At 61.1% G+C, this 21,790-nt stretch overlaps 2 protein-coding genes across 3 annotated transcripts in view; both read left to right on the top strand.

Moving 5' to 3' along the window:
* Positions 1-14,104, top strand: part of LOC142027768 (maestro heat-like repeat-containing protein family member 2B) — a 21,038-nt gene extending 6,934 nt beyond the window's left edge. Inside the window, exons 3-25 of the mRNA XM_075021976.1 lie at positions 108-247; positions 1,495-1,617; positions 3,401-3,566; positions 3,953-4,051; positions 4,630-4,781; positions 5,110-5,253; positions 5,772-5,864; positions 6,359-6,428; positions 6,540-6,653; positions 7,113-7,186; positions 7,511-7,630; positions 8,643-8,750; positions 8,944-9,624; positions 9,803-9,944; positions 10,633-10,685; positions 11,125-11,232; positions 11,481-11,600; positions 11,801-11,923; positions 12,756-12,917; positions 13,145-13,267; positions 13,596-13,663; positions 14,010-14,060; positions 14,101-14,104. Coding sequence (XP_074878077.1) covers positions 108-247; positions 1,495-1,617; positions 3,401-3,566; positions 3,953-4,051; positions 4,630-4,781; positions 5,110-5,253; positions 5,772-5,864; positions 6,359-6,428; positions 6,540-6,653; positions 7,113-7,186; positions 7,511-7,630; positions 8,643-8,750; positions 8,944-9,624; positions 9,803-9,944; positions 10,633-10,685; positions 11,125-11,232; positions 11,481-11,600; positions 11,801-11,923; positions 12,756-12,917; positions 13,145-13,267; positions 13,596-13,663; positions 14,010-14,060; positions 14,101-14,104 — 3,038 coding nt within the window. The remainder of the gene's footprint in view (positions 1-107; positions 248-1,494; positions 1,618-3,400; positions 3,567-3,952; positions 4,052-4,629; positions 4,782-5,109; positions 5,254-5,771; positions 5,865-6,358; positions 6,429-6,539; positions 6,654-7,112; positions 7,187-7,510; positions 7,631-8,642; positions 8,751-8,943; positions 9,625-9,802; positions 9,945-10,632; positions 10,686-11,124; positions 11,233-11,480; positions 11,601-11,800; positions 11,924-12,755; positions 12,918-13,144; positions 13,268-13,595; positions 13,664-14,009; positions 14,061-14,100) is intronic.
* On the top strand, positions 14,102-21,790 carry LOC142027777 (maestro heat-like repeat-containing protein family member 2B). Of its 2 annotated transcripts, XM_075021987.1 has the most exons (12): positions 14,102-14,145; positions 14,251-14,346; positions 14,804-14,908; positions 15,122-15,245; positions 16,181-16,287; positions 16,729-16,881; positions 17,991-18,136; positions 18,383-18,545; positions 18,840-19,015; positions 19,626-19,763; positions 19,960-20,071; positions 20,246-21,790. In XM_075021987.1, the coding sequence occupies exons 1-12, from the start codon at positions 14,140-14,142 to the stop codon at positions 20,294-20,296; spliced, it is 1,377 nt and encodes a 458-aa protein (XP_074878088.1). In that variant the 5' UTR covers positions 14,102-14,139; the 3' UTR covers positions 20,297-21,790. The 2 variants fall into 2 exon arrangements, with proteins under 2 accessions (XP_074878088.1, XP_074878087.1); XM_075021986.1 differs by having other exon boundaries at positions 19,960-21,790.

Below are 21,790 nucleotides of genomic sequence, written 5' to 3'. Positions count from 1 at the left end.
TACAGCCCAGCACAGGCTGGTAGTGCTGGGGCAGTCTGGGAAGATCCTCACCCCTCCCTGGCGCGAAGCCCTGCAGCCAGCAAAGCCATTTCTTTCTTTTCTTGCAGCTCTCTGCTCATGCGTGCGTTCCCAGTCCAGACCTGCGCGTTCTGAGGACAGAGGCGGTGTGACGGGGACTGTCCCTGCGGCCGTCACTACCTTTGTGGCCGTCGGGACTTCTCTGCTAAAGCGACTGCAAGACCATGAGGTGAGGTGGGGGTTGAGGGCTCCCCTCCATGCCCCTGGCTTCCCCGGGTGCCGTGGCAGAGGGGCGTCTCACCTGACAGCACCTCTGCCCTCCTGCAGGCGCTTTGTCCCCAGGCGCCGATCCTGCTGCTCAAGCTGGACTAATGCCATTGCTCCCCACTCCTTTCCCCGGGAGCTCCCAGTGCTGGGGCTCCTGCCCGTGCGAGGAGCAACACTGGGCCCCAAGGCGCAGGGTGCTCACGGCTTCCCCTCCTCGGGGCATGGTCTCGTTCCCATGCCTTCCCCTTTGCCACGGTCCATTTGGATCTCTCAAATGTACAGGACAACATACGCTGTGATTTCAACTTTATTTCATGAGCTCAGTAAGAAATACAATGAAAAAACATGACAGGGGCTCAATTCCCTTCTCCCAGACTCGTCTATCACCTGAATTCACTCCTTCACCAGTCAAGTCATAAGGTTTCATAACTTATAATCTGTAACTCTTAATATCGTGCACCTATGAGCAAAAAAAAGAATTTTTTTGCTATGAACCTATGAGCCAACCGAGAGAGCGCTCACCCTTCCTCCTCCATCACGGTGTGGGCGTCCCCTGTGTCGCACCGGGAAGCATGAAAGCCTCAGCAGTTCAGCTGCTGTTGGATCTGCTTCAAAAGCTTTTTGAGTAAGCTGATGTTTTATACCCTCCAGCTTGGAGGCTGGGTCTATACCATTTCCTTACGTTAGTGGATTCTGAGGAAACTGCCAGACAAAAGGTAATGGCTGCCGGAGACAGCCATCCGCAGCTGGTAACGGCTGCATCATGGCCCTTTAGCTCTCTCTGGCCACGCGTCCTGCCTACGCGGTGCTCTCGCTTTGACCTAATGGTGCTGCTCCCAGCATACACCAGGCCTTAGCAGGAGCTGGGTTAGCCAAAATCTAGGCAGGAGTTGAGTGAACAGTCACACCCTTCCTTGTCCGGCACTTTCCCCCTGACCTCCGCCATCCCCCGTTTTCAGGAGTGACCGCCCAGGCTCCCATGTGGCCTTTTGCCCCGGTGGAGTCGATCTCCCTGTCTGACTCTCTGCTCGTGTCAGAGGCACCGCGGAAGATCCTGCTGTTCCCCGTGGCTGTCCTGACCGATGCCTGCAACTCGTCCCTCGTGCCCGTGTCACGCAGATGATTTGGGGGGCAGCAGGTCTCTGTCGTGGCTCCCTGGGAACAAGGGCAAAGCAAGTCCCATCACTCCCCTTTGTGGTCCGTCCCCAGGGTGACCGAGTGGAGACGTACCGGGAGCTGGAGAGCGTCTTGTGGGGAGACGACGGCTGTTTGACGAGTGGCGTTGTGAACCGCCTGATAGCAGAGGCGTTGAGTGACATGCGAGCAGCCCAGGTGAGCTTGTTCTCTTTCAAGGCCACCCAAGCAGCCTGCCTCTGCCCCTGGTTTTGGGGGAAATACAGAGTGGCGCAGAGATGTTCCTCGGTTGTTCAGACCCAGCAGAGGTCCTAAGGGAGAGGCTCTGGGGACTCGTCGTGACAGGGAATTTGGAGAGGGGAGTGTTGTGTTAAAGGGTAAAGACTTTGGGCAGAAAATAACCCCCCTTGCGTTCCAGCTTGTCTTTAGATGTCCGAGGGGCTGGGGGCGGCTAGGCTTAGATTCTGGGTGATGCCCAATTCAGCACTGTAAGTCCGGTCGCGTTCAATATGTTGAACTAACACGATTACGGACGCACAAATAGCGCACTGTACTTTCAGTTTAGTGGCGTTCAATGAACTATCACAGCCAGACTTAAGGAGCTTGGTTGCGTTCAATGAACTATCACGGCTAGATTTTAATGAATAGTACAGTTTATTAAAGCAACAGGAGTACAGGTTCTTTTGGATTGCCGATGATAAATACACTGTCTGCAAGGCACGTGCAAATAATAATACAGTCGACTACAAGCGCATTAAATTATGGAAGGAAAAGAGCTCTAAAGAATTCTAAGTTTCCCGGGAAAGCACTCGGTACAGCCGAGTGTTCGAATCTCACCCAAGAGGTGTCCCTCTGGGGGGAAGAGAGGTTCAGCCTGTCGACTGACCCCAGAAGGCAGTGATGTCCTCCCAACTTGTCCACGACGGTATCTTCCCTAATAGTCACCCTTTCTTTGGGCCTTTTTACACTATTTTCCTATTTAGGTGGAGCTCGAGTGACTCAAGTCATGCATGCCTTTACTTTGATTGGTATTAAGTTCTCTCGCTTTGCTTTTAAAAGGACATGCTAGAAAAAAATTCAGAGCGCAGGCTCAGTGAGGGGTGGTTGCACTTTGGAGGCGGGTAGCTTTTGGGATGGAGGTGTGTTTTGGTATTCTAATGAGCAAAGTTCACCCAGAGGACGTGATGTTGCGTGTCAGTACCCCAGGACAGGGCACTTAGGAGATAAATCAGAAGTAGGGCAGTAGATCGACAGAACCCCCATGATTTTACCTCCTTGCTTCCGTGGATTCAATGCAGGGACCTACCCTTCCTATCGTTCCAGTTCCCTATCCCTGCGATAACATCACAGAGACTGGCCGTGGCGTCTCCGCTCCACTCCACCCTCAGTGTTACTTCTCTTAGGGTCAGCACACCAAACTGCCTTGGTGTTGCTAACATCTAAGGTTGCAGGTTACATTGCACAGAGAATTATTAGGGAACCAATTCCTTGCGTGTCCACTGCATTCCACCCTGGAGGTTTTGCCTTCCCTCAAGGGGGTGCGGGGAACATACTGATAAGTCGCTTCTAGCAGTCACTCCACAGGGAGGCAGGGAACTGTGCAGAGAAGCGGACTCGGGGCTGTTTCTAACTGAGCGACAGCTGGGTTCAAGCTCAACACTGTTTGTCCTGCTTTGAGGAAGGGCCGTGGCAACCCACCAGCCCCACGGAGAGGTCCCAGGGGGGTCTTGAGTCTGTGGCAGTTTGATCCTGGCATCTGCATGGAGAGGGAGAGGGGGCAGCAGCACAGGGCTGTTCTGGGGCAAAGCCTCCCTCATCTCGCCAGGGAACTGCTCGCCTATCCCAGGGTACAAGAGGCAGCAGCCGCTCGGCCCCGAGCACAGCTGTCCCGAGGGGTCTTGCAGAGGAGATGGGGTCATTCAGCCTGCCCTAGTGCCTCAGCCTTTTTCTCCGGAGTGTTTAACCTGTGACGCTTTTGCAGGGTGTGACAGGTGACGTGAAGATGGCCGCTAGTGACGTCCTGGTAGCTCTGGCCCGCTCCCACTTCCACTTTGTCATGTCCGAGCTCCAGAGCCACCTGAAGGCCATGAGGAAGGTCCCTGATGAGATTGTGCTCCTCACCTTGGGCAAAATGGCCCGCAGCTATGGTATGGCACCCTGGGCCTTGGGTAGAGATCTGTGATAACAAGGAGAAGGGATCCTCCCCCTCCCTAAACGCCCTGTGTTGAACTGGGGGGCTACGGAGTTGCCGTGCCTCCTTGCTCCGCGCCAGGGCCAGTTGGCAGCTCTGCCTTATCAGCCCGATCCCAGTTCCCAAAGGGTGGGAACCTGTTGGAGACAAACCCGCGGGGTCTTGGCCCCCCACCGTCCTCCCCGTTTCCCCAAAGGGCTTCCCCCCGGGGAAGGCAGCCCGTCCCACACCCTCCGGCACGTCCTGCGTGGCCCAGCAGCCCCAGCCCTGGCAGGGATGGACCCCAGTCTCCCGTGTCTCTCACCGACCCTCTCGGTCCCTCTGTCCCTGCCTCCTCTGCAGCCCTGCGGTGCATCCCCTTTGTGGGAATGACGCTGCTCGCCCTGCGCACCGTGCTGACCCAGGTGGGGAGCGGCGAGGTCCTGCATGCCATCTGCAGTGGTGAGTGTCGGCTCCTTGGCTGGGGTCTTAGGGGCAGGGGCGGCCTTCGATGCCTCCATGTGATCTCAGAGGGAACGTGGTGGGTGTGAGCCCGGGGCAATCCCAAACTGCAGCGAGTGTGTAGGAGGAGCGGGGGAAGGCCAGGAGGTTTCTGTGGGCGGGACGCGGCAGCGCTGCACGGAGAAACTCCTGGGTCCCTTCCCACGGTTTCTGTTCCCCCGCTTCCCTCTGGGATTAAACTCCCTACTCCGAAAGGGCGAGTATGAGGGAAGGGAAGGGAAAAGGGAAGGGAAAAGGGAAGGGAAGGGAAAAGGGAAGGGAAGGGTGTGCAGTTGGAAATGCTGGAGGGGAAGGGGCCGTTGAGGAGGAGAAGGTGCGATGGGTGTGAGGAGGAGAGAAACGGTGGGGTGTTTGAACCCAGGCACCTCAAGAGCACAGATTGCCCTTGGATCCAGATCCAGATCCAGGGAAGCCCTGCTGAGCCTGGGACCGTCCTTAAAGCAGGCTTGGGCGTGAACGCAAGGTACCGTCCCTGCTGCAGACTCTCACATGCTCCCTTTTCCTTTGTCCTGGTGCAGTCCTGGAGCAGTGGTCGAAAGGAGTCAGTACATACCTCTGCAGCTGGGAGCAATGCCCCTTCCCTCGCAAGGGGGTAGCACAGTTCTGTGAAGCCATTTACCCGGTCTTCCGCTATGTGGTGGCAAATTGGCTGGACTGCAAGGAGGAAGAGGTGAGAAGTGCTGCTTTCCACGCCCGGGGCTGCAGCAGGGATGTCCATGGCGCTGGGTCCGTCTGTGCCCAGTGGGGTGCGAGCAGAGGGCCGAGGGGAAGGGGGCTTCCCGACGGGAAGCAGCCGAGCCTTGGGGCCTTTCTGCAGGGAGGGCTGGGGTAGCAGGGTGGGGAAGTGCTCTCTCTCCTCTGGAGCGAGCCCTTCTTCTGCAGGGCAGAAGGGAAAGGGAAACCCCTCCCAGTGGGAAGGGCAGACCGGTGTTCAGGGGATGCTGAGCACTAGGCAGACCTTCAGCCCTCCAAGCGGAGCCTCTCCCTTCCCTCTTCAGGACAAGCAGGCTGTCCTCGGGGCAGTGGCTGCCATGCTGGGGGTCCTTCTGCATGAGGAGCAGCACCGAGAGCAGACCTGGGAGCAGCTCCTCTGGCTCCTGCAGCAATACCAGGAGGTCCGAGACAACTCCCGGCTCACCGAGGTGAGATGTTGCGCAGGGCCTGGCGTGGCTGCTGGGGTGGGTCTGCGCGAGTGCTAAGAGGCACTGGGGAGCTGTGGGGTGCCAGGAGGAGCTGGGAAGCCCTTAGAGAAGGAACAGGAAGAGCAGAGGAGGCCTGAGGTTTCCTGGGCTCTTTGGGCAGAAAAGGAGAAACCCGGGGCAGGGCGGGAGGGAGGCAAGAGTCCCTGGGGCTCATCTGCTCAGGAAGGGAGGCACTGCCAGCTCCCTGGGGCTCTGTGTGCAGGAAGAGCTTTGCCCGAATGCCCAGGGCCATGTCCAGTCCCATGCGGCGACTGGCGAGGTCTGATGAGTGGGAAACTGAGTTGTCAAGCCCGGGCTCCGTTCCGAGGAAAGAGACCCTCTTGATGCTGCTCTGCTCGTCAGGCTTTTCCCTGGGAGCTGATGTTAGGGGCTCCCCTTATCCCAGACGTGCTGGGTTTCTCCATTCCCAAGTGCCTTTAGGTGGCTTGAGCCTCCTCTTCCCCCCCGTTCTCTTGTAGAGCCTCAGCTATGTCCTGGAGATCCTGGAGGGAGTTCAGACCCCAATGCCGCAGGGCACGGCTCTTGCCATCAGCACCGCTGTGCGCCGCCAGGTAAGGGGAGCCCTGCGCCCTGCCGCAAGCCTGGGGCCTGCACCCATGATTGCCACGGAAGGGAAGGACCTGCCGGCTGGCAGGGCAGAGCAGGGCGTTCCTCCACTGGGACCTTCCTGCAGGCCTGGAGCATGCCAGGACTTCGATCCAGGTGCCATCTTAAGGCTGCAGGAGGCCTGATCCTGGCTGTTTGGAACGGGCCTGAGCGGCAGCCCGGTTCCCACAGCCATTTCCCTCTCGGCCAAGTCGCAGGAGGACTCTGGAGCGCCAGCACCCTGAGGGCAGCCTTTCAGCGCTGCTCAGCCTCAGCTCCTGGGCAGCCTGGGCTGCCGCAAACCTCTGTGTGTGCCCGGGGCCACCGTGGGGTGGGCTGGGTTTCGGCTGTGGGTCCCATGCCCAGAGTGCCCAGGGAGAGGAGAACGGAGAGCGCCATTACTTTTCGGTCCCTCTCAGCACTGATGCCGCTTTCTCTAAAATGGATCTTGCTCCCACAGCTCCCTGATGTGACCGAGGAGGCTGGCCCTGCCCAGAAGGCAGTGCTGTCCCGCTGCATCATGCTGCAGGGTAAGGAGAGGAGACTGGGCGATGGCCCGCCGTGCCGTGGCAGCTCTCTCCCTGTCCTTGGCTGTTGGGGACAGCTGCCTGCTGATGCAGAATGCGATTTCTTCCCCGCAGCACGAATGCGCCCCGAGGAGACAGGCATGTTTCTGCACTCCCAGCTGAGCGGTGGGAGTGAGGCCGGTCGCGTGGCAGCCCTGGGCCTGCTGGGAGCGCTGGCCCGCGCTGACGGTCAGTGCCACAGACCAGGGACGCAAGGCAGGGGTTGGGGCTGCTGGGCTGACAGCAGGAACGGGCCGAAAGTGGTGCACCTGCACCCAAAGGGAGCTGCGAAGAGCGGGTCCCCCAGCCGAGCTGACGCCCCGCAGCAGGGCTCTCCCCCGGCAGTTAGAAATGCCGGCACACCAGGGACGGCGCTCCACGGGCGTGTAACACAGGCAGGCTGGTGGGCGGGCAGGTGGGCTGCTTTGCACAGGAGCTGCTCGTACCCGTGCTGTTTCTCTTGTTCTCTCTGTTGCCATAGCCTTCGGTCCCTGTAAAATAGCCTCTGGAAGTGGGGTTGCTCCGACTACGCCGCTGCTTCCCGTGAAGCCAGTCAGGCCCCGCTCTTCTGTCCCATTGGAAGCTTCAGGGGATCCCTTCTGCCACTGGGGCTCTGCCTCAATGCACACCTCTCCGTATCTCTTCCAGCACCTGCGGTGAGAGAGAAGCTGCCCCAGCTGGTGGAGGCCATGCGCGCCTTGTGCAGTGACCCCAGTGCCCAGGTGAACTGGTTTGGGAAGAGAGGGTGCCACCAGGGGAGGCAGAGAAACCCTTTCCCTTGGGACAGAGCCAGAGGGCCTGGGGAAGTGCTGGCGCGTTGCCCAGGTGGTGGCTGATGGCTCCTCCCTGGGGAGAGCTGGCAGGGCAGAGCGGGGAGGTCTCTGGGCTCTGCGGGGCAAATGCCCGTCCAGCCTGGTGCTGAAGCCCAGCCCTGACGCCAGGAGCGAAAGCTTCTGCCGTGGCCTTGCCACCTCTCTGCGAGCCACAAAGGCGCAAACTCTTTGGGTTTTGAACAGGAGGGTCATAACCACACTCTCCCCTGGCAGGTGCGGAGGGCAGTTCTGGAGTTCAGCAGGGAGCTGCTCAGCTCCGGATCCCAGAGCTGCTGGCCATGGGATGTGGTGGGGCACATCTTCAGCGAGTTCAGCCGGACCTCGGGCACACTGGTAAGGGCAGAGCAGGACACCCAGGGCTGGTTGTTTTGACCAGTGCCTGGACCGTGCTGAGGGCTCCTGCCGGCGGCCTTGGCCTTGGAGAGCTCCATGCTGCAGAGCCATCGGCGCTGGCACTGCCGTCAGAGCCGCTTCCGAATGGCCGTTCCTCGTGGGTGTCTGTGCCGATGTTGGTGGAGATGTCAGTGGATGATGTGGGTTTACACCTCGGCATGCCACCCAGCACTGTGGTGCCGAGCTGTGCCCACGGGCGCCTTCGGCAAAGCTGCCTTGCAAAGGGAGCGTCTTGTAGGGGCAGGACATCTTCCGTCCTTAAATGCTGATGGACGGTGAGCAAAACACAGCCAGTGCGGACAGGTGGGCCTGGCTAGAGGAGCTTTCTGTGGTGTTCTCGTGCTCTGGCCCTCCAAAGCACACCCTGCCCACCCAGTAACAGTCTGGGGGCCCACATCCCTTCTGGCAAGGGGACGGGCCGTTTGGCAGTCCCTGTGGTGAGCGTTTCCCAGCATTCAGCTGGGTGCCCAGGAGGTGAAAGCTGGGGATGGCCGAGCCTCCCGCTGACTCGCCGAGGACATTCCCTCTGGCCGCACCTTCCCTCTAGCTGGGAGATCCATGTGCGTCACTCTGAGGCTCGGGGAGGCTCTGCTTTGGGAGCAGGGCAAAGGAAAGGGCTTCTGGGTGCTCCTCCACATCTGTCGGGCTGGGTGTGCTGCCTCCAGGGCTGGCACTGAGCACAGCCTTGCTGAAGGGCACGTTCCTCACCTCTGCTTTGGTGGCACGACAGCAGCATTTGGGCCCCAGGGGACCGAGTCGGCAAGCAGCGGCACTGTCTGCTCCCAGGCTTCCCAGTCCTTCCCAGGGTCTGGGACCCGGTCCTCGAGCTGGGTCCGTCTGGCCATCGGGAGGGGGGCAGGCACAGGAGCAAGAAGAGCACTGGTGAGGGGTGCCTGAGCCTCATCAGTTGGGAGCTGAAGGTAATTGGGGGTTTGCCAACTCTGTCTTACAGGTGGCAGGAGGCCTTTTTGCCTGGGAAAACCCAGAGGATGGAGCAATTCGAGCCCTGTGCCTGGACATCGTGGGCTCACTGGACGTCACTCTGAGAGGGATGACCAAAGTAAGTTGCCCTCTGTCCTGCTGCTGTGGCCGCTTCTTGCCTTCAGGACATTTTTCCGTGTGCTCCCCCATGCCCTGAACCTGTCCCCTCCTGCGCTGAAGCGCACCAGGCTCAGTGAAATGCAGACCGTCCTTTTCGTCTTCGCGCTGAGCGGAAATGCCAGTGTGGCGAATTGCCCGGTTCTTCTCTGCAGCTCCTGTGGCCGAGGCTGCTGCAGTACGTGGTGCCAGCCCAGTACAGCGGCATGCTGATCCCGCTCTCCCGCTGCCTCCGAGCCCTGGTTGAGAGACGGGAGAGAGCGGGGTGCGAGGAGGAGGAGCCGGATGCCATGGACTCCCAGGAGCAAGGTAGGAGCCCCAGCGAGTGCTGCTGCTGGGTTTGGCCAGGGGTCAGGCCAGCCCGCGTCTCCCTGCGCCCCACCAGCCCTGAGCAGGAGCCCAGGAAAAGCAAAGGGCAGAGACAGGCTCTGCTGCTGGGCACGAGGGGCTCTGCCCTGCGTGGCCCCTTGCCCGGCGCAGAGGCCTGGCTCTCCTGCTCGCAGCGCTCTCCTGGTGAGCCGGGGCTCGCTCCTGGCCGTGCTGGAGCTGCCTTCATCTCCTGCTGGGCAGCCCTGGGGAGCCCCCCAGCCAGCGCTATTGCAGCGCAGCTGCTCTCAGCCCTCAGCCCTGTGTGGGGCTATCGGAGGCGTGAGGCTCGTCGGCTCACCCAGCCTTTCTGCCTCCCCACAGCCCGGCTGCCGGCTCCCCAGGCCCTGCTGGCTCGACTGCTGGTGAGTAGCGGGGCCCTGGGGAAAGAGCTTTTCTGGCCAGGGGTGGTGGGAGATCCCGGGGTAGAGATGCTGTTGAGGCCAGCGCCGGGAGCCCCCAAGGAGGAGGCAGCATGCCCGAGCCCATCAGGGATCCCACTCCGTTCTCAGGGCTGGCAGCACCCTGGGTGAAGCCGTCGGCTGCCTGCTGCCAGCCAAGCGGCACCGAGCTCCCTCCCGAGCTCCCTCCTGGGAGAAGCTGTGGCTCTGGCGGCAGGAGCGACCCTTCTCTCCTGCCCTCCTCTAGGTGGTGGCGGCAGCTCCTTACCCGAGCCGCGAACGCGCAGTCGCTGCCTTGCAGCTGCTGCAGGCCCTCCACGGCAGGATCCACAGAGGCTTGGGGGCGGCGTGGGCGACCGAGATCCCCCTCCTGCTGCAGTACCTGGAAGGTAAAGTGCAGGTGGGGAGGGAGAGGCTGGAGGGGAGGGAGGGGGGCAGGAAAACGCAGCTGCCTGGCGCGACGGAGGGCAATTGTCCCCAGTTCCCCAGCACTTGCTCTGCTGCCTTTCCCCTTCCAGGGAGCCGGTGCTGAGGCTGGGGGCAGCTGTCCCCTGGCATCAGTTCGGCCCAGGGGATGGAGGGGGCCGTTGATGTCCCCTCGGAGGGCAGGTGTTGGCATCACCCAAGGATGGTGTCTGGGAGAGGGACGTGACTGGTGCTCCTGGAGGGGGTGCAGCCCTCGGCTTTGGAGGACCAAGTCCCCAGGCCAGGCGAGGTTTGCAGCAGCTGTCCTCGGCAGTAGCCTGGGAGAAGGGCTGGAAATGGGCAAAAGGCAATGGGTGGCTCGGGAGAAAATGTGTGTTGGGACTGGGTGGTTGGAGTTGTTGTGGGAGCTGCAGTCGCTCAGTGGGAATCTGCTGCGGCCAGTGCGTCCTTCCCCAGATTGAGTCAATGCCTCTGACGACCGCCCCTGGGATCCCTCCTGTGTCTTTGGCCTCGCAAGGGCTTTCGCGTAGGCCCTCTCTAGCCTGATGGCCTGGGACTTTTGGGAGGTCGGACTGCAGAGGAGAGCGCCAGACTCGTCTTTGGTGTGAGCTTAAATAGCTGCGAGAGCTTTTGCTTCCTCTTGCTTCCTAGGCAGAACTGAGAGCTCCCTGGCCTCTGCAGAGTGGGAGCGCCGTGTGCTTAAGGTATAGCATCCTTGCGGGGGGTGTCACAAATCGAGGGGGGAGAAGAGGCAGCAAAGTTGTGGGAGGAAGCTCGGGGCTGCTTGTGTAGGCACCAGGAGGTGGGGGCACCTCCTGAGCACCCTGCGCCTCCCCCGGCAGTAGGTGCCTGCCCACTCAAGAGGAGCTGCTGCCTGCACACGTGCCACGGCTGATGGCTAATGCCCTCTAACGCTGTGGCACGCGCCTTAGCGCTGCCTCCTCCTCTAAGTCCGGCCTGCCGGGGGGTCTCACATGAGGCGTTAGGAGAAGAGGGAAGCTGGTGAAAAGAGGCTTGGGTGGGGTGAGGGAGGAGACTGCCGTTCCCGGCAGCTCTCCCCCGCAGCATCCCGGGACACGTGAGCGTGGAAAGGGCCCTGGCCAAGGTCTGGGGAACACTCGCTTCCTTTCCCGTTCACACCAGTTTCTGCGAGCGTCGCTGGAGCCCGTGGAGGACAAGGCCTGGACCGTAGGCCTGAGCCAGGAGCTGAGCCAGCGGCTGGGCAGCTCTGCTGCCGGCTCCTGGGAGGAGGTGTGTGTCCTGCCCGGCACTGGGGCTGGAGCTGGCGCTGGTGCTCTGCCCACGCAGGCAGATTTCACTGCTTTCCTTTCCCTCGTCCCCAAAAGGCGTTTCCCCTGGGCTGCCCCAGCGGCTGGCCACAGCCTGGCATCGTGGCCGGCTCTGCCTGCTCCCGGAGGTGGTGGGGTCCATCTGGGGCCAGCCCTCTCCTGACGGGTCGGGCCATGACTGCATCTCGGGCTCGGCTTCTTCTCTTTCAGCTTTTCCTGTACAAGGCTCTTGGGACGGTGCTGGCAGCTTGTCAGGACCTCAGACACGTCCAAGGGCAGGTGCTGAGGTTCCTCCAGGAGACAAACCCTGTGGAGCTGTCTGAGGCCAAGGTGAGGTGATGCTCCTGTCCTGAGCAGCCCCTGGATTTTCCTGGGGGAGAGGGAGGGCTGCTCCTGGCCCAGCTCCAGACCTCCTTCCTTTCCCCGTTGCTGCTGTTTCCGGCTTGCTGCAACGTCCTGCCCGGCCACGGTCGCTGGCCACGGCTGAATGCCTGGACTGGAACCGACTCCCCGTTTCTCCGTGGTTGCAGGGAATGATTTCTGTTGTGTCCCACGCTGCCGAGAGCCACTTCCACCTGGTCTTGGGCACGGTGACTATGTTCTCTGCCGCTTTCACCAGAGACTGGTCCCGCCAGGCTTCCACGGGCTGGGAGGTAAAGGAACGAGGGGCTTGCTGGTTGGCTTTCCTTTTTTGGCCTTCTTTCCACTTCTACGCCTGCAGCAGCCACCCTGTGGCAGCTGCCTTGAGATTAACCTTCTTGGAAGAGCTACCCGAGACCTGTGTTTCAGAGGGGACATCCTGGCCTTGGGGCCCCTGAGGTGTCTCTGGAGAGGATGGGGTTTGGCACCTGGTGGATCAGAGCCACCCAGCTGGGGCAGCTGCAGCAGTTGCTTGCTTGCTTGCTTGCTCGCAGCCACATTGCCCTGACTTAACTTCAGCAGGAGCTGGTGACAAGGGGGTGGGCACAGTGTGACACTCTGCCCCTTCCTCAAAGCTGAGGGCTGGGAGCAGGAGCCTGGTGAGGTCTCGTTGGCTCTGCTCCCCACCTGGGGGCTGTGGGGAAGCCTTTCTGGGCAGGGCAGGGCCCTGCAGAGAGAGCAGTGCAGCCTGGCCTGGGGAGGTGAGCAGACCGGGCTCATCTGCGCCACTGACCCGCACAGGCTGCACGGCTCTGAGCAGGACCGTGACAGGCTATGTCGGGTACCTGTCCGCAGAAAGGTTCCAGACAGCTCCCCGGCCTCTCGAGTCAGTGGTATAACAGCCAGCAGCGTGTGTGATGCTGGCTGCACCTCCTCCCTCTCCGAGAGAGAGAACTCAAGCTGCGGGGTGGGAACAACTCCCAGCCCCAGCACTCGCAGCTCGGGGAGCTGCTGGGAGGTGCTGGGGGAAACAAAGAGCTGGCGAGGGTGCGGGGCAGGGCCTGCCGCAGGAGCCCGCCGCAGGAGTCCCGGGGCTGATGTCTCAGGGCATCTCTGTCGACACAGGTACAGCGGCGGCAGAAGATGGAGCGAACCCGGACCATTCGTGCTGCTCTCATGCGCACCTACAGCGGCATTGCGCTGCATGCCCCCAAGGAGCAGCTGCTCACCTGTGTGGATAAAGAAATCATGGGCAACATCCTGAGGCTCTCCAGAGATAAAGAGAGGGTAGGAGCACAGGGCGCGTAGGGTGGGGATGCCCGGGTGCCCCAGCTCCGGCCCCTCGGGGCTGGGGTGTACCGAGATGGGCGGTCTCTTCCTAAAGACCTCCCAAGGAGGGGTTTGTCCTCAGTGTCCAGATGCAAGCCCTCTGTGGCTTCTCCCTGCCCGTGCTCCTCTTCCACCTCTCAGCCCTTCAAAGAGTTCAAGGGGTGCTTTGCTCTCTTTGGCCTCAGGACTTGCAGCTCAAGCTCGCCCTGGTGCAGAGCATCACCGAGGTCAGTTGTGCCATCCAGGCTGTGGGCGACTGCGGCAGCTTTGAGCTCTCCTTAAAGCAGGAGGCGATGCGGACCCTGCTGGTGAGTGTCCGTAGCTGGAGCCGTCACACGGGGGAGTTTTGGGCTGTGCCGTCAGCCTGGTTTCCCCAGAGGCATGATGGCCTCTCGGCTTCACGCGAGCTCCTGGAGCTGTGTCCGCAGCTGGTGGGGCCCTTGGGTGCTGGTACTGGGTGGCTGTGGCTGAGGAGCAGGGTCCCTCCTGCAGTGCCTTTGTGCCTTTGGGGTTCCGTGGGGGAGATGGGGCAGCGTCTGCCCAAGCCTGGCAGCAGAGCCTGTCCCCGGGGCGGCGGGAGGGCTGTCCCGTGTCCCTGCCCGCTGCCAACTCTGCACTTGTCTCTGGGACTTGCAGGACTGGATAAAGAGGGAGCCCTGGGACTCCCTGGTGTATGGAGTGTTTCAGGCCCTGGAGGAGTTGAGGTGAGGTCTGTTCCCCAGGCTCTGGGCACTCCCAGTGTGCCCCAGCCCAGCTTGAGCATGGGGCCAGGAGCTGCTGGGGCTGTGGAGTGGGAGGGTGTTCCCCATTCCAGGTGTCTCCCAGAAGAAGGGAGCCCCAGGGGTTCCTTAACCTGGGGGGGGTGGGGGGGTTGCCTGCTGCCTGGGAGGAGGTAGGAATTGCTGGAGCTGAAGGCAGTGCTCGCTGGCATGGGCTGGGGGGGTTGGATTTGGGGCCCTCGATTAGGAGGGACTCAGTTGTGGTTTAAACCACCCTGGAGAGGGCTAGTAAATCCCCTTTCTGTTTTGTCTCCCTTCTTCCTCTGGCCAGCAAGCTGAGGCCGCCTCTGAGCGGGAAGGAAAATGGCAACCTGCTGGCAGTGTGCTGCCAGAGTGTTTTGTCCCATCCTTCTGAGGAGCAGATGAAAAAGGGAAGGAAGAGTGTGAGGGCAGCTGTGAACATGGAGGTACCCACCGGCCAGTGCCTGCCCACCTCTGGGTCAGGATCCCACCTCAGCACGCCCTGGCAGCCCCCATGATGCATAGCCTCAGCTCTCCTTTGCTGCTTTTAGCTTCTGCACAGGAGAGGCATGGAAGATCTGGGCCACCTCATAGAAACCCTTCTGGAGGCTGAGGCGACCTCTGCCTGCTTTTGCAAAGTGTTCCACGTGAGTAGCCACGGGGCAACAGGGAAAGCGTTGCCAGGGCAGAGAATCGAGACCTTAGTGGGTGATAGGAGGTGGATACCTTTCCTCCAGACAAATGGGGCTTTGGCTCCTTGCTCTGGGGCTGTGCATCTGGCCGGGGCTGGGGGTCAGGAGTGCCTGGCCACTGCAGCCTCAGGACAGGCAGCGAAGTGGGCCCTGGTGGAGGGAAAGCCAAGAGCCAGCCCTGAGCTGGGCGAGAGCAGCCCTGGGGGGAAGGCCGGAGCAGGGAGACGCCAGCAGGGAAGCAAGACCTGACACAGGGCAGAGGCGGCTGCATAGCGCGAGGCGGTGAAGGCTGCAGGGCCGGTGCTTGGTGGGGCAGGGGATGCGCCAGGAAGGGGCCAGAGAAGAAGGGAGAGGGAGAGGGATCTCGGGGAGAGAAAGATTCCTGTTGCGAGAGAGATGCCCCCTGCCCCAGGTCCTGAAGGGCTGGCTCACCTCAGCCAAAGAATGGGAGCGGGAGAGAGCCCTGCGGGTTTGCACCCACGTGCTGGGCGCTTGCAAGGAGCGATGTGAGCTCACGGTGAGTAGGGACCCTCCGCGTGCCCTGGTGCCCCATTCCCACCATTCGTGGCCCTGGAAAGGAGCCCTGCCCAGCTGGGTGCTGGCTTTCGGGGCCCCTGGGATTATGGGGCAGCCCTTCTGCCTGGTCGCTGCCCAGGGAGCAGGCTGGGCAGTAGAGGCGAGCGGGCGCTGAGACTGCCTGCAACCTTTTTCCTGCTGCTGTCCCCTGCAGAGAGGATGTCCCTACAAGCAGTTCGGCTCCCTGGTGGGACTGCTGGGGTCTCTGACCAGCGACTGCCTGGACACGTGCCACCAGAGGGCATGGGTCTGCCTTGGCTACCTTCTCCAAATGCAAGGTGAGGAGAGCAGGCGCTTCCCAGCCTTGCTCAGCCCGATCCTCCCTCCCTCCCTTCCTGGCCTGGCGCCACCGGGGTCCCGTGGAGGGAAGGGGGAGGCAACGTGCTGGGCTGGTTTTGTGCCCCCACCCTGTTAGCCCTCTGCCCCCCTGCCCATCTCAGGAAGGATCCCTGAGAGAGTGTTGCCGAGTCCCACCTCCCCGGGGCGTGCGTGAGGTTGGGTGGTCAGGGCCATCCCTCACTGCTGTCTGAGAGCAGGACGTCGTCACCAATGCTGGGGACTGTCCCCCTCCACGTCTGTCCCTCTCCACGGTCCAGGCAGGAGAGACAGAGGGTGGTCAGACAACTCGCTCGGATGAGGTCCCCGACGTTTCAGAGGGTGCCTTCCCCCTCGCTCCCTGCCTTCAGCCTGGAGAGACAGGCAGCTACCCAGGCAGTCTCCAAAGTCATCCCTGGCAGGGAAGAAATCTCCTGGGGAGCACAAGAGAGGAAGCCAATTTGCTGCCCAGAGCAAACTGGGCAGGGAGGAGGGATCTGAGCTGCAGGCCCAGAGCGTGCTGCAAAGGGTTGTGTTTGCACCCTTTCCTCTTCAGGCAGCAGGGTCTGCCTGTGCTGAGGAAGTCACAGGGAGGTTTCCTGCCTCCCAGAGACGATGGCGGCCTGTGTGGGAATAGGGGACGCAGCTGCTAGGAGCAGAGGCTGCTGAAACCCTGAAGCCCCAGCAAAAGGTTTAAGGAGGAAGAGGGCTCTTTCCAGCCCGGGGTTTGTCAGCCATTTATCAGGCTCAGGAAATCCCGCTGCCCCAAGTTCAGGAGGGCCCTGGCTTTCCCTGTGGCCTTCCCTGCCACCACGGGGGTTCTCCTTTATTGGTATCTGGGGGCAGAGGTTGGCTTTCTGTAGACGTGACTCCTCTTCTCTCCTGCTGTTTGTTCCAGCCAAGAGCATGAAGGTGCCGCAGGCAGATGAGATCCGGTGCCTTTGTGAGGAGCTGAACAGCCCGGACACCGAGACTTTTGCGGAGACCTGTACCCAAATAACAAAGGTAACTGGCCCCGAAACAGTGGGGTGGGGGCCCAGCTCCTGGGCTCCTGCACGTCTCCCTGCTCCCCTCCAGAGTCTCTGTCTCCAGAGCGGGCTGTCCAGGACAGCTGTTGTTAGCAAGTAGCAGGAGGCTCTGAGGCAAGACCGTCCTTTAAGGCACGCTGGAGCAGACACCGTGATGTGTGCGTTTGCACACACGTGTGCGTGCGTGAGTGCTCTTGTCAGAATACCAATTTGGTATATAAGCAAACAACAAGGGGGTAGACACTTCCAAATCGGTTAGCTGCACCAGATGTAAACAGCACTGTAGGCACAGCAGGAGGGCCAAGAGACTGGCCCCTCCATGACTGCTGAACTAACAGTCCCGTCAAGTTGCCTTTCCTTTCCGAATCGCTGGGGCAGAGCTGTGATGCGGGCTCTCCTGTTCCTGACTTCTCTCCAGGCTGTTTGCAGGTGCATCCCTGCAGCACAGGCTGTGGACTTTCTGACTGCCATCCTGGACAGCTTGCTGCATGTCATGCCCCCACGTGCAAGAGCAGTGAGAAAGTGGGTGTTCATCTTCCTGGTGGAATGCAGAGAGGAGATAGTCCAGGAGGTAAAGGAGAGCTTTTTTTCCATTAGACTTCGTCTTTTCTCCTGTTGGCTGTTGCACTGCACCCTGTGCAGTTGGCATGGGCTCAAGAAATGCCGCCTGTGTGCCGAGCCAAGGGGCTCCTGATGGTCCGAGTCGTGCATTAGCACCCGCTGCTGGCGCCTGCTCCGCCTGGTGACAAGGCTATGGGCACTTCTTGTCCAAAGGCTGCCATTGGTCCGGGTCCTTCCCATGAGTGAGGCACTGGGAGGCACCAGCCTTGCCATTCCTCCCCTTCCTCTGGGGTCACTGTCAGTCCTCCCTGCCCTGGGACCCACCTCACCCTTCTCTTTCTTCACTGGTCCCCAATTCCATCTACTCTGAGCTTTGCTGGGCACGCTAGGTTTTCCACAGGTTGCATAGTTGTTCATTGCTCTCACTGCTTTCCCCGACTGTGGTGTTACCCAGCCTGTGAGGTGCCCTTCCTTTAGCCACTAGTTGCTGCCCATCTGTAGCCTGGGAGCCTCTGGCCTCGTGCTGTGCCTGCCCTTTCAAGGCTCCTGTTCTCCTCCGCTCACGCTCTGCTGCGCTCCGCTTGGGCTCTAGGGCCACCAGTGGCTCAAGCAGTGCAGACTAACTCAGTCTCAGGAGGGTGGAGGCAAGGAAAAGCGTCCCTGGAGAACGGGGTTCCTCTGGAAGGAGACACGTGCGCTTGCAGAGGCCCTGCAAGGCATCTGCGGGGTCTCAAAGAGCGTGTTTGGTCGTGGTCTTGCATCGCTACGGACACATGGGGAGAGTTAGCCAAGCGCTGAGCGTGAAATGGGTCCGTGTCCTCTGTGTGCACACAGGGCACGCAGCCGCTCATGGGGTTGGGCCTGGGCACATGCAGCGACCGAGGCTGTGCATGTGAGCGTGTGCATGCGTGTGCGTGTGTGCATGCAGGTGCACGATTGCCAAGAGCACACTGGGCTCCAGATGTGAGCCAGGGTCAGGCAGGGTGGAAGGCGTGAGGTTTCGAGCTGGATCTGGACTCTGTGTCGAGGCAGCAGGCATCGCTCATGTGCCGAATGACTCTGCCTGGGCCCCACAGGAGGGGGTAAAGGAGCCCTTCTTTCTCCTCTTCTTCCATTCAGGTGCCAAAAATCCTGAACACCCTTTACAGCTACATGCAGCAGAGCACCCACAGGCCCTTCCTGCTCCGTGCAGTGTTTCTCCTCACCCGCTTTCACCAGGAGCCTGTAATCAGCAGTCTCCTCCAGAAGAGTCTGCTCATGGACAGGTACGGGCACTACCCACCTCCCCACTGTAGTCAAACAGGGACCCTGCAGCTTCCTTGCCCTGGGGGGGTCCGGTTGAGAAGCAGGTCTTTTTTTTCTGCCCAAGCAGTCTGGAGTGTTGCAAGACTGCGTGCTTGTGTCTCTGCTGTGAGTGGGGCATTGTAAGCCCCACTGCAGGTGAGGAGGTTTGAGGGCACCGCAGGACCGCAAGGATACGGGCTCAGGGGTGAACGTCTCTTCCCTTGCAGTGACACGGTGGAGCTGTGGAGGAGCCTGGGGAGAAGCATCCTTGGGATTCAGATCCTGAGGTGCTTAGTGGAGAAATTAAACAGAGCAGGAAACGACCGCCTGGGGACGGACTCCTCCCCTTGTGAGCAGCACAGCTGTCAGACTGCTCTGGAGACTCTGACGGTACGTTCAACGGCAGACACCTTTCTGCAGCTCGGCATCTGCTTGCTAACTCACGCTTGGGCGCAAGGGAGTCAGGTGCCCTTTGCGGGTGCCCGTGGAGATTCGCAGGGCGCTGTGCTGGGCCGGCCTCAAGGAGTGTGGGGAGCCAGGGCAGTTTGGTACTCCTGAGCCACAAGGCTGTCGCAGAAGTGACAAGTGCGGACAGTGACCCCCCACCCTGGGCAGGCGGGGGAACCAGGCTGGTGGGAAAAGGCCTTCCCTGAACAGGTGGTTCTTGGTCATGTTTCTCTGCAGATCACCCGTGCCATCTCCGAGGTGGTGTTTGCCCTGAGGAGCACGGAGGAGCTCAGGCGACTGCTTCCCCACCTCCTTCCCAGCCTGCTCAGGTGGGCCAGTGAAATGCTGGGTGGGGAGAGGCAGCTTTTGCTCATGACCAGCTGGAAACAACTGCATGTGGAGAAGCCGTGCAGGTAAAGAGCCGAAGGGGCAGATGGAGGGGCTGGCTTCAGTTCCCCGTGCCAAGGCATGTGCCTTTGTGGGGCTGAGGGAGGGCTTCGCCTGCCCCACTTCCTAGATGTGGAAAGCGGTCGTCGCGGTTGGTTTTACTTCTGTTCCTTCGTGGAGCAACTCCAGCTCCCAGGCAGGAAGGTCTTACGCAGCTCATACTGCGGATGGCCGTCCTCTTGCCTCCTGCATACCCTTGTGTGCACAATAGCATTGCACTCCCTCAACGGACCCCCGCTGGAGCAGTGACTCTTGCGGGCACTGGTGTCATTCTTGGCCAAAGGCTGGTGGGCAGAGGTATGAGGTGTTGGCCTTGGTTGACACCTAGCGTGGAGTCTAGAGGCGTGGGTTTTCTTCTGCTTCGGTGGGTCTGGGGCATGAAGAAAATGCCAGTGTCGTTAGCTGCAGTCTGGAAGGCTGTGAAGCATCATTCCAGGGGTATTTAGCTCTGCTGCAGATCAGTCTTCCCCGAACCTGCTGTGATTTGAGAGTTCTTGGGGTTTCTGGCGGTGGTGCTCTTTGGACTTGTTTTGTTTGATTGGGTTTGTTTATTTTGCACTTTGTTTCTTTTGCCAGGATTTTCCTTTCAGCTATAAAGTTGGTGCTGGGCAAATGCATGGCGCAGAAATGGACGCAGCTGCTCGAGATTTGGGGAGTGTGGGCTCGCCTGGAAGTCCCCGTGGCTCACCCTGAGGGGGTGCGTCTCCTGACCAGGTAAGAGCCCCAGGGATGCATCTGGCCAACTCCTGCAGGGCTGTGCCCAGGGAAATGGCCGCTGGGACCCTCCCGGCGTGCCCGGGAAGCCGTCGGGAGCTGAAGAGTAGTGTCTGCATCAGCGCAAGTGAATTTTGGAGGCCCGGCCTGTGGCCTTCCTGGGTAACTGTGTCCCTCGCTTGTGACCCCTGCGCAGTGTCCTGCTCAACGCTGGAGTCGTCTCCCCCTGTCTGGTGAAGAACCTCTTGCCGTGGCTGAATTCCTGCTCAGTTCAACTGCGGATGACAGCTACAGCTTTCTTTGCTGAGGTAAGGCAGGAGATGGGGAAGGAAGGGGTCAGAGGACTTTTACCGAGATACTGCTGCTTGGGATGTCTTTTTTTGTGGGAAGATCCCTGGCGAACGGGTCCCTGGAGCGGGGTGGCCAGGGGAGCACCTGGCCGGGACCAGGTCCCCACGGCGCTGCCTGTGGTGTTGTTCCAGATCTCTCGGGACCGCAGGACGACAGGGACCTCCGAGCGAGGCAGGCACTAGAGCAATCCCTCCGCAATACCTGGCCCCAGCCAGCACCACGGAGTTAATTAAAGCTCATCAAAAGACACCGAAAGGGGAGTGTATCTGTTCTTTCCCTAATAGCACCCTGGCAGCTGGTGAGACAACGTGTGGGTGACACCGAGGCTGGGGGCTGCCAGCTGTGGGGCCCCTCTCAGATCTTCCCGGGCTGGGGACAATGGAGTCATGCCAGGACAGAGCCCAGAGCAGGGGTCTCCCCGTGGGGTCCTGGGGCCTTGGCGTGCCCTCCCACTGCCCATGGGGATCCCCTCGCCACCCCTCCCACCGCGGCACGACCACCTCCAGCACCAGCCCGCGCTGGTGCAGGGAACAGCCCGCGAGAGCCCCGACCGTATCGCCACAGCAGGCTTCGCCCTCCCGGTGTCCCATCACGCTGGGACCCCCCACAGCACTGCCCAGTGACACACTGGGGGGAGTAGGGGGCACTGGGGGGAACCGAGGGGGTCACAGGAGGTTACAGGTGTGTGGGCAGGGGGCGGAAGGGGGGCACTGGGGGACGAGTGGGGAATGGCGGGGGGACCTTAAAGGGTCAGCAGCGGCACAGGGGCCGAGCAGAGGGACGGAGAGTAGCATCTGGCTGGCCCATCGGACCCCTGCCCGTTAACCCAGGCCCCACTGGTGCTGTTCCTCACCCCCAGCGAGCCTCCGCACATCTGCAGGGGGCAGGGGCAGCTCCACACAGGGAGGCCACCAGCAGAGACGTGGTTTTGTCCCTTGGGCTGCTGTGCACGCTGGCCCGGCTGCGAGCCCACGTGAGCCTCAGCCCCCTGTCCCGCGGGTCCCACCACACGCGCGTGACCCAAACGGAACGCTCTGCAAAGTTCGCTCAAAGGAAGCACGTGCTTCCGCCTTGCCCAGTCCTTCCTAAAGGTGTTCCTTGGTAAAGGTGAGGATGTAAGCGGGAACGGAGCCCCTTTCTGGGTTGAACAGCAGGCTGAGGGGGGCTCCTGCTGTGGCGGGGGCACCGGCAAGGGCCAAGCTGGCCAGTCTTCCTTCGTCCCGGTCTTCAGAGGTGGCAACCTCCTGCGTGCTCTGGGCTGGCACAGCCTTGCCCGTGACCCAGGGGAAGTTTCCCTCTCCCCGAGTCCAGAGTCCTGCCCCATACACGGCACCCTGGGGCAAAGGGCAGAGGAACCAAGAGGTTCCCCTCCTTCGCAGGGTCCCCAGCGTCAGCTGTAGCATCGCGCCTATCCTTTGTAGTGCCCAGAGCCTCCTGTTTCGGGCCGAAATCCTCGGTTTTCGGGTCCAAACCCGCCTTTGATGACCCCCAGCCTTTCCTCAGGGCCCACAGCTCCATGCTGAGGCTCTCAGCCCTAAAGGTGGAGTTCGTTGCCTGGCAACCTCCACCCAGCAGTCCCTGGGGAGTCAGTGGGCCCAGGACAGCCAATCGCATTTGAGGAGGCGGGGGCAAGGCATGTGATCGATAGGTAACCCACCAGTCAAGCTTCGAGGCCT

This window comes from Buteo buteo, unplaced genomic scaffold (assembly GCF_964188355.1).
Source record: "Buteo buteo unplaced genomic scaffold, bButBut1.hap1.1 HAP1_SCAFFOLD_55, whole genome shotgun sequence".
In the NCBI taxonomy this organism is placed as follows: domain Eukaryota; kingdom Metazoa; phylum Chordata; class Aves; order Accipitriformes; family Accipitridae; genus Buteo; species Buteo buteo.
This window is presented reverse-complemented; position numbering and strand designations above follow the sequence as displayed.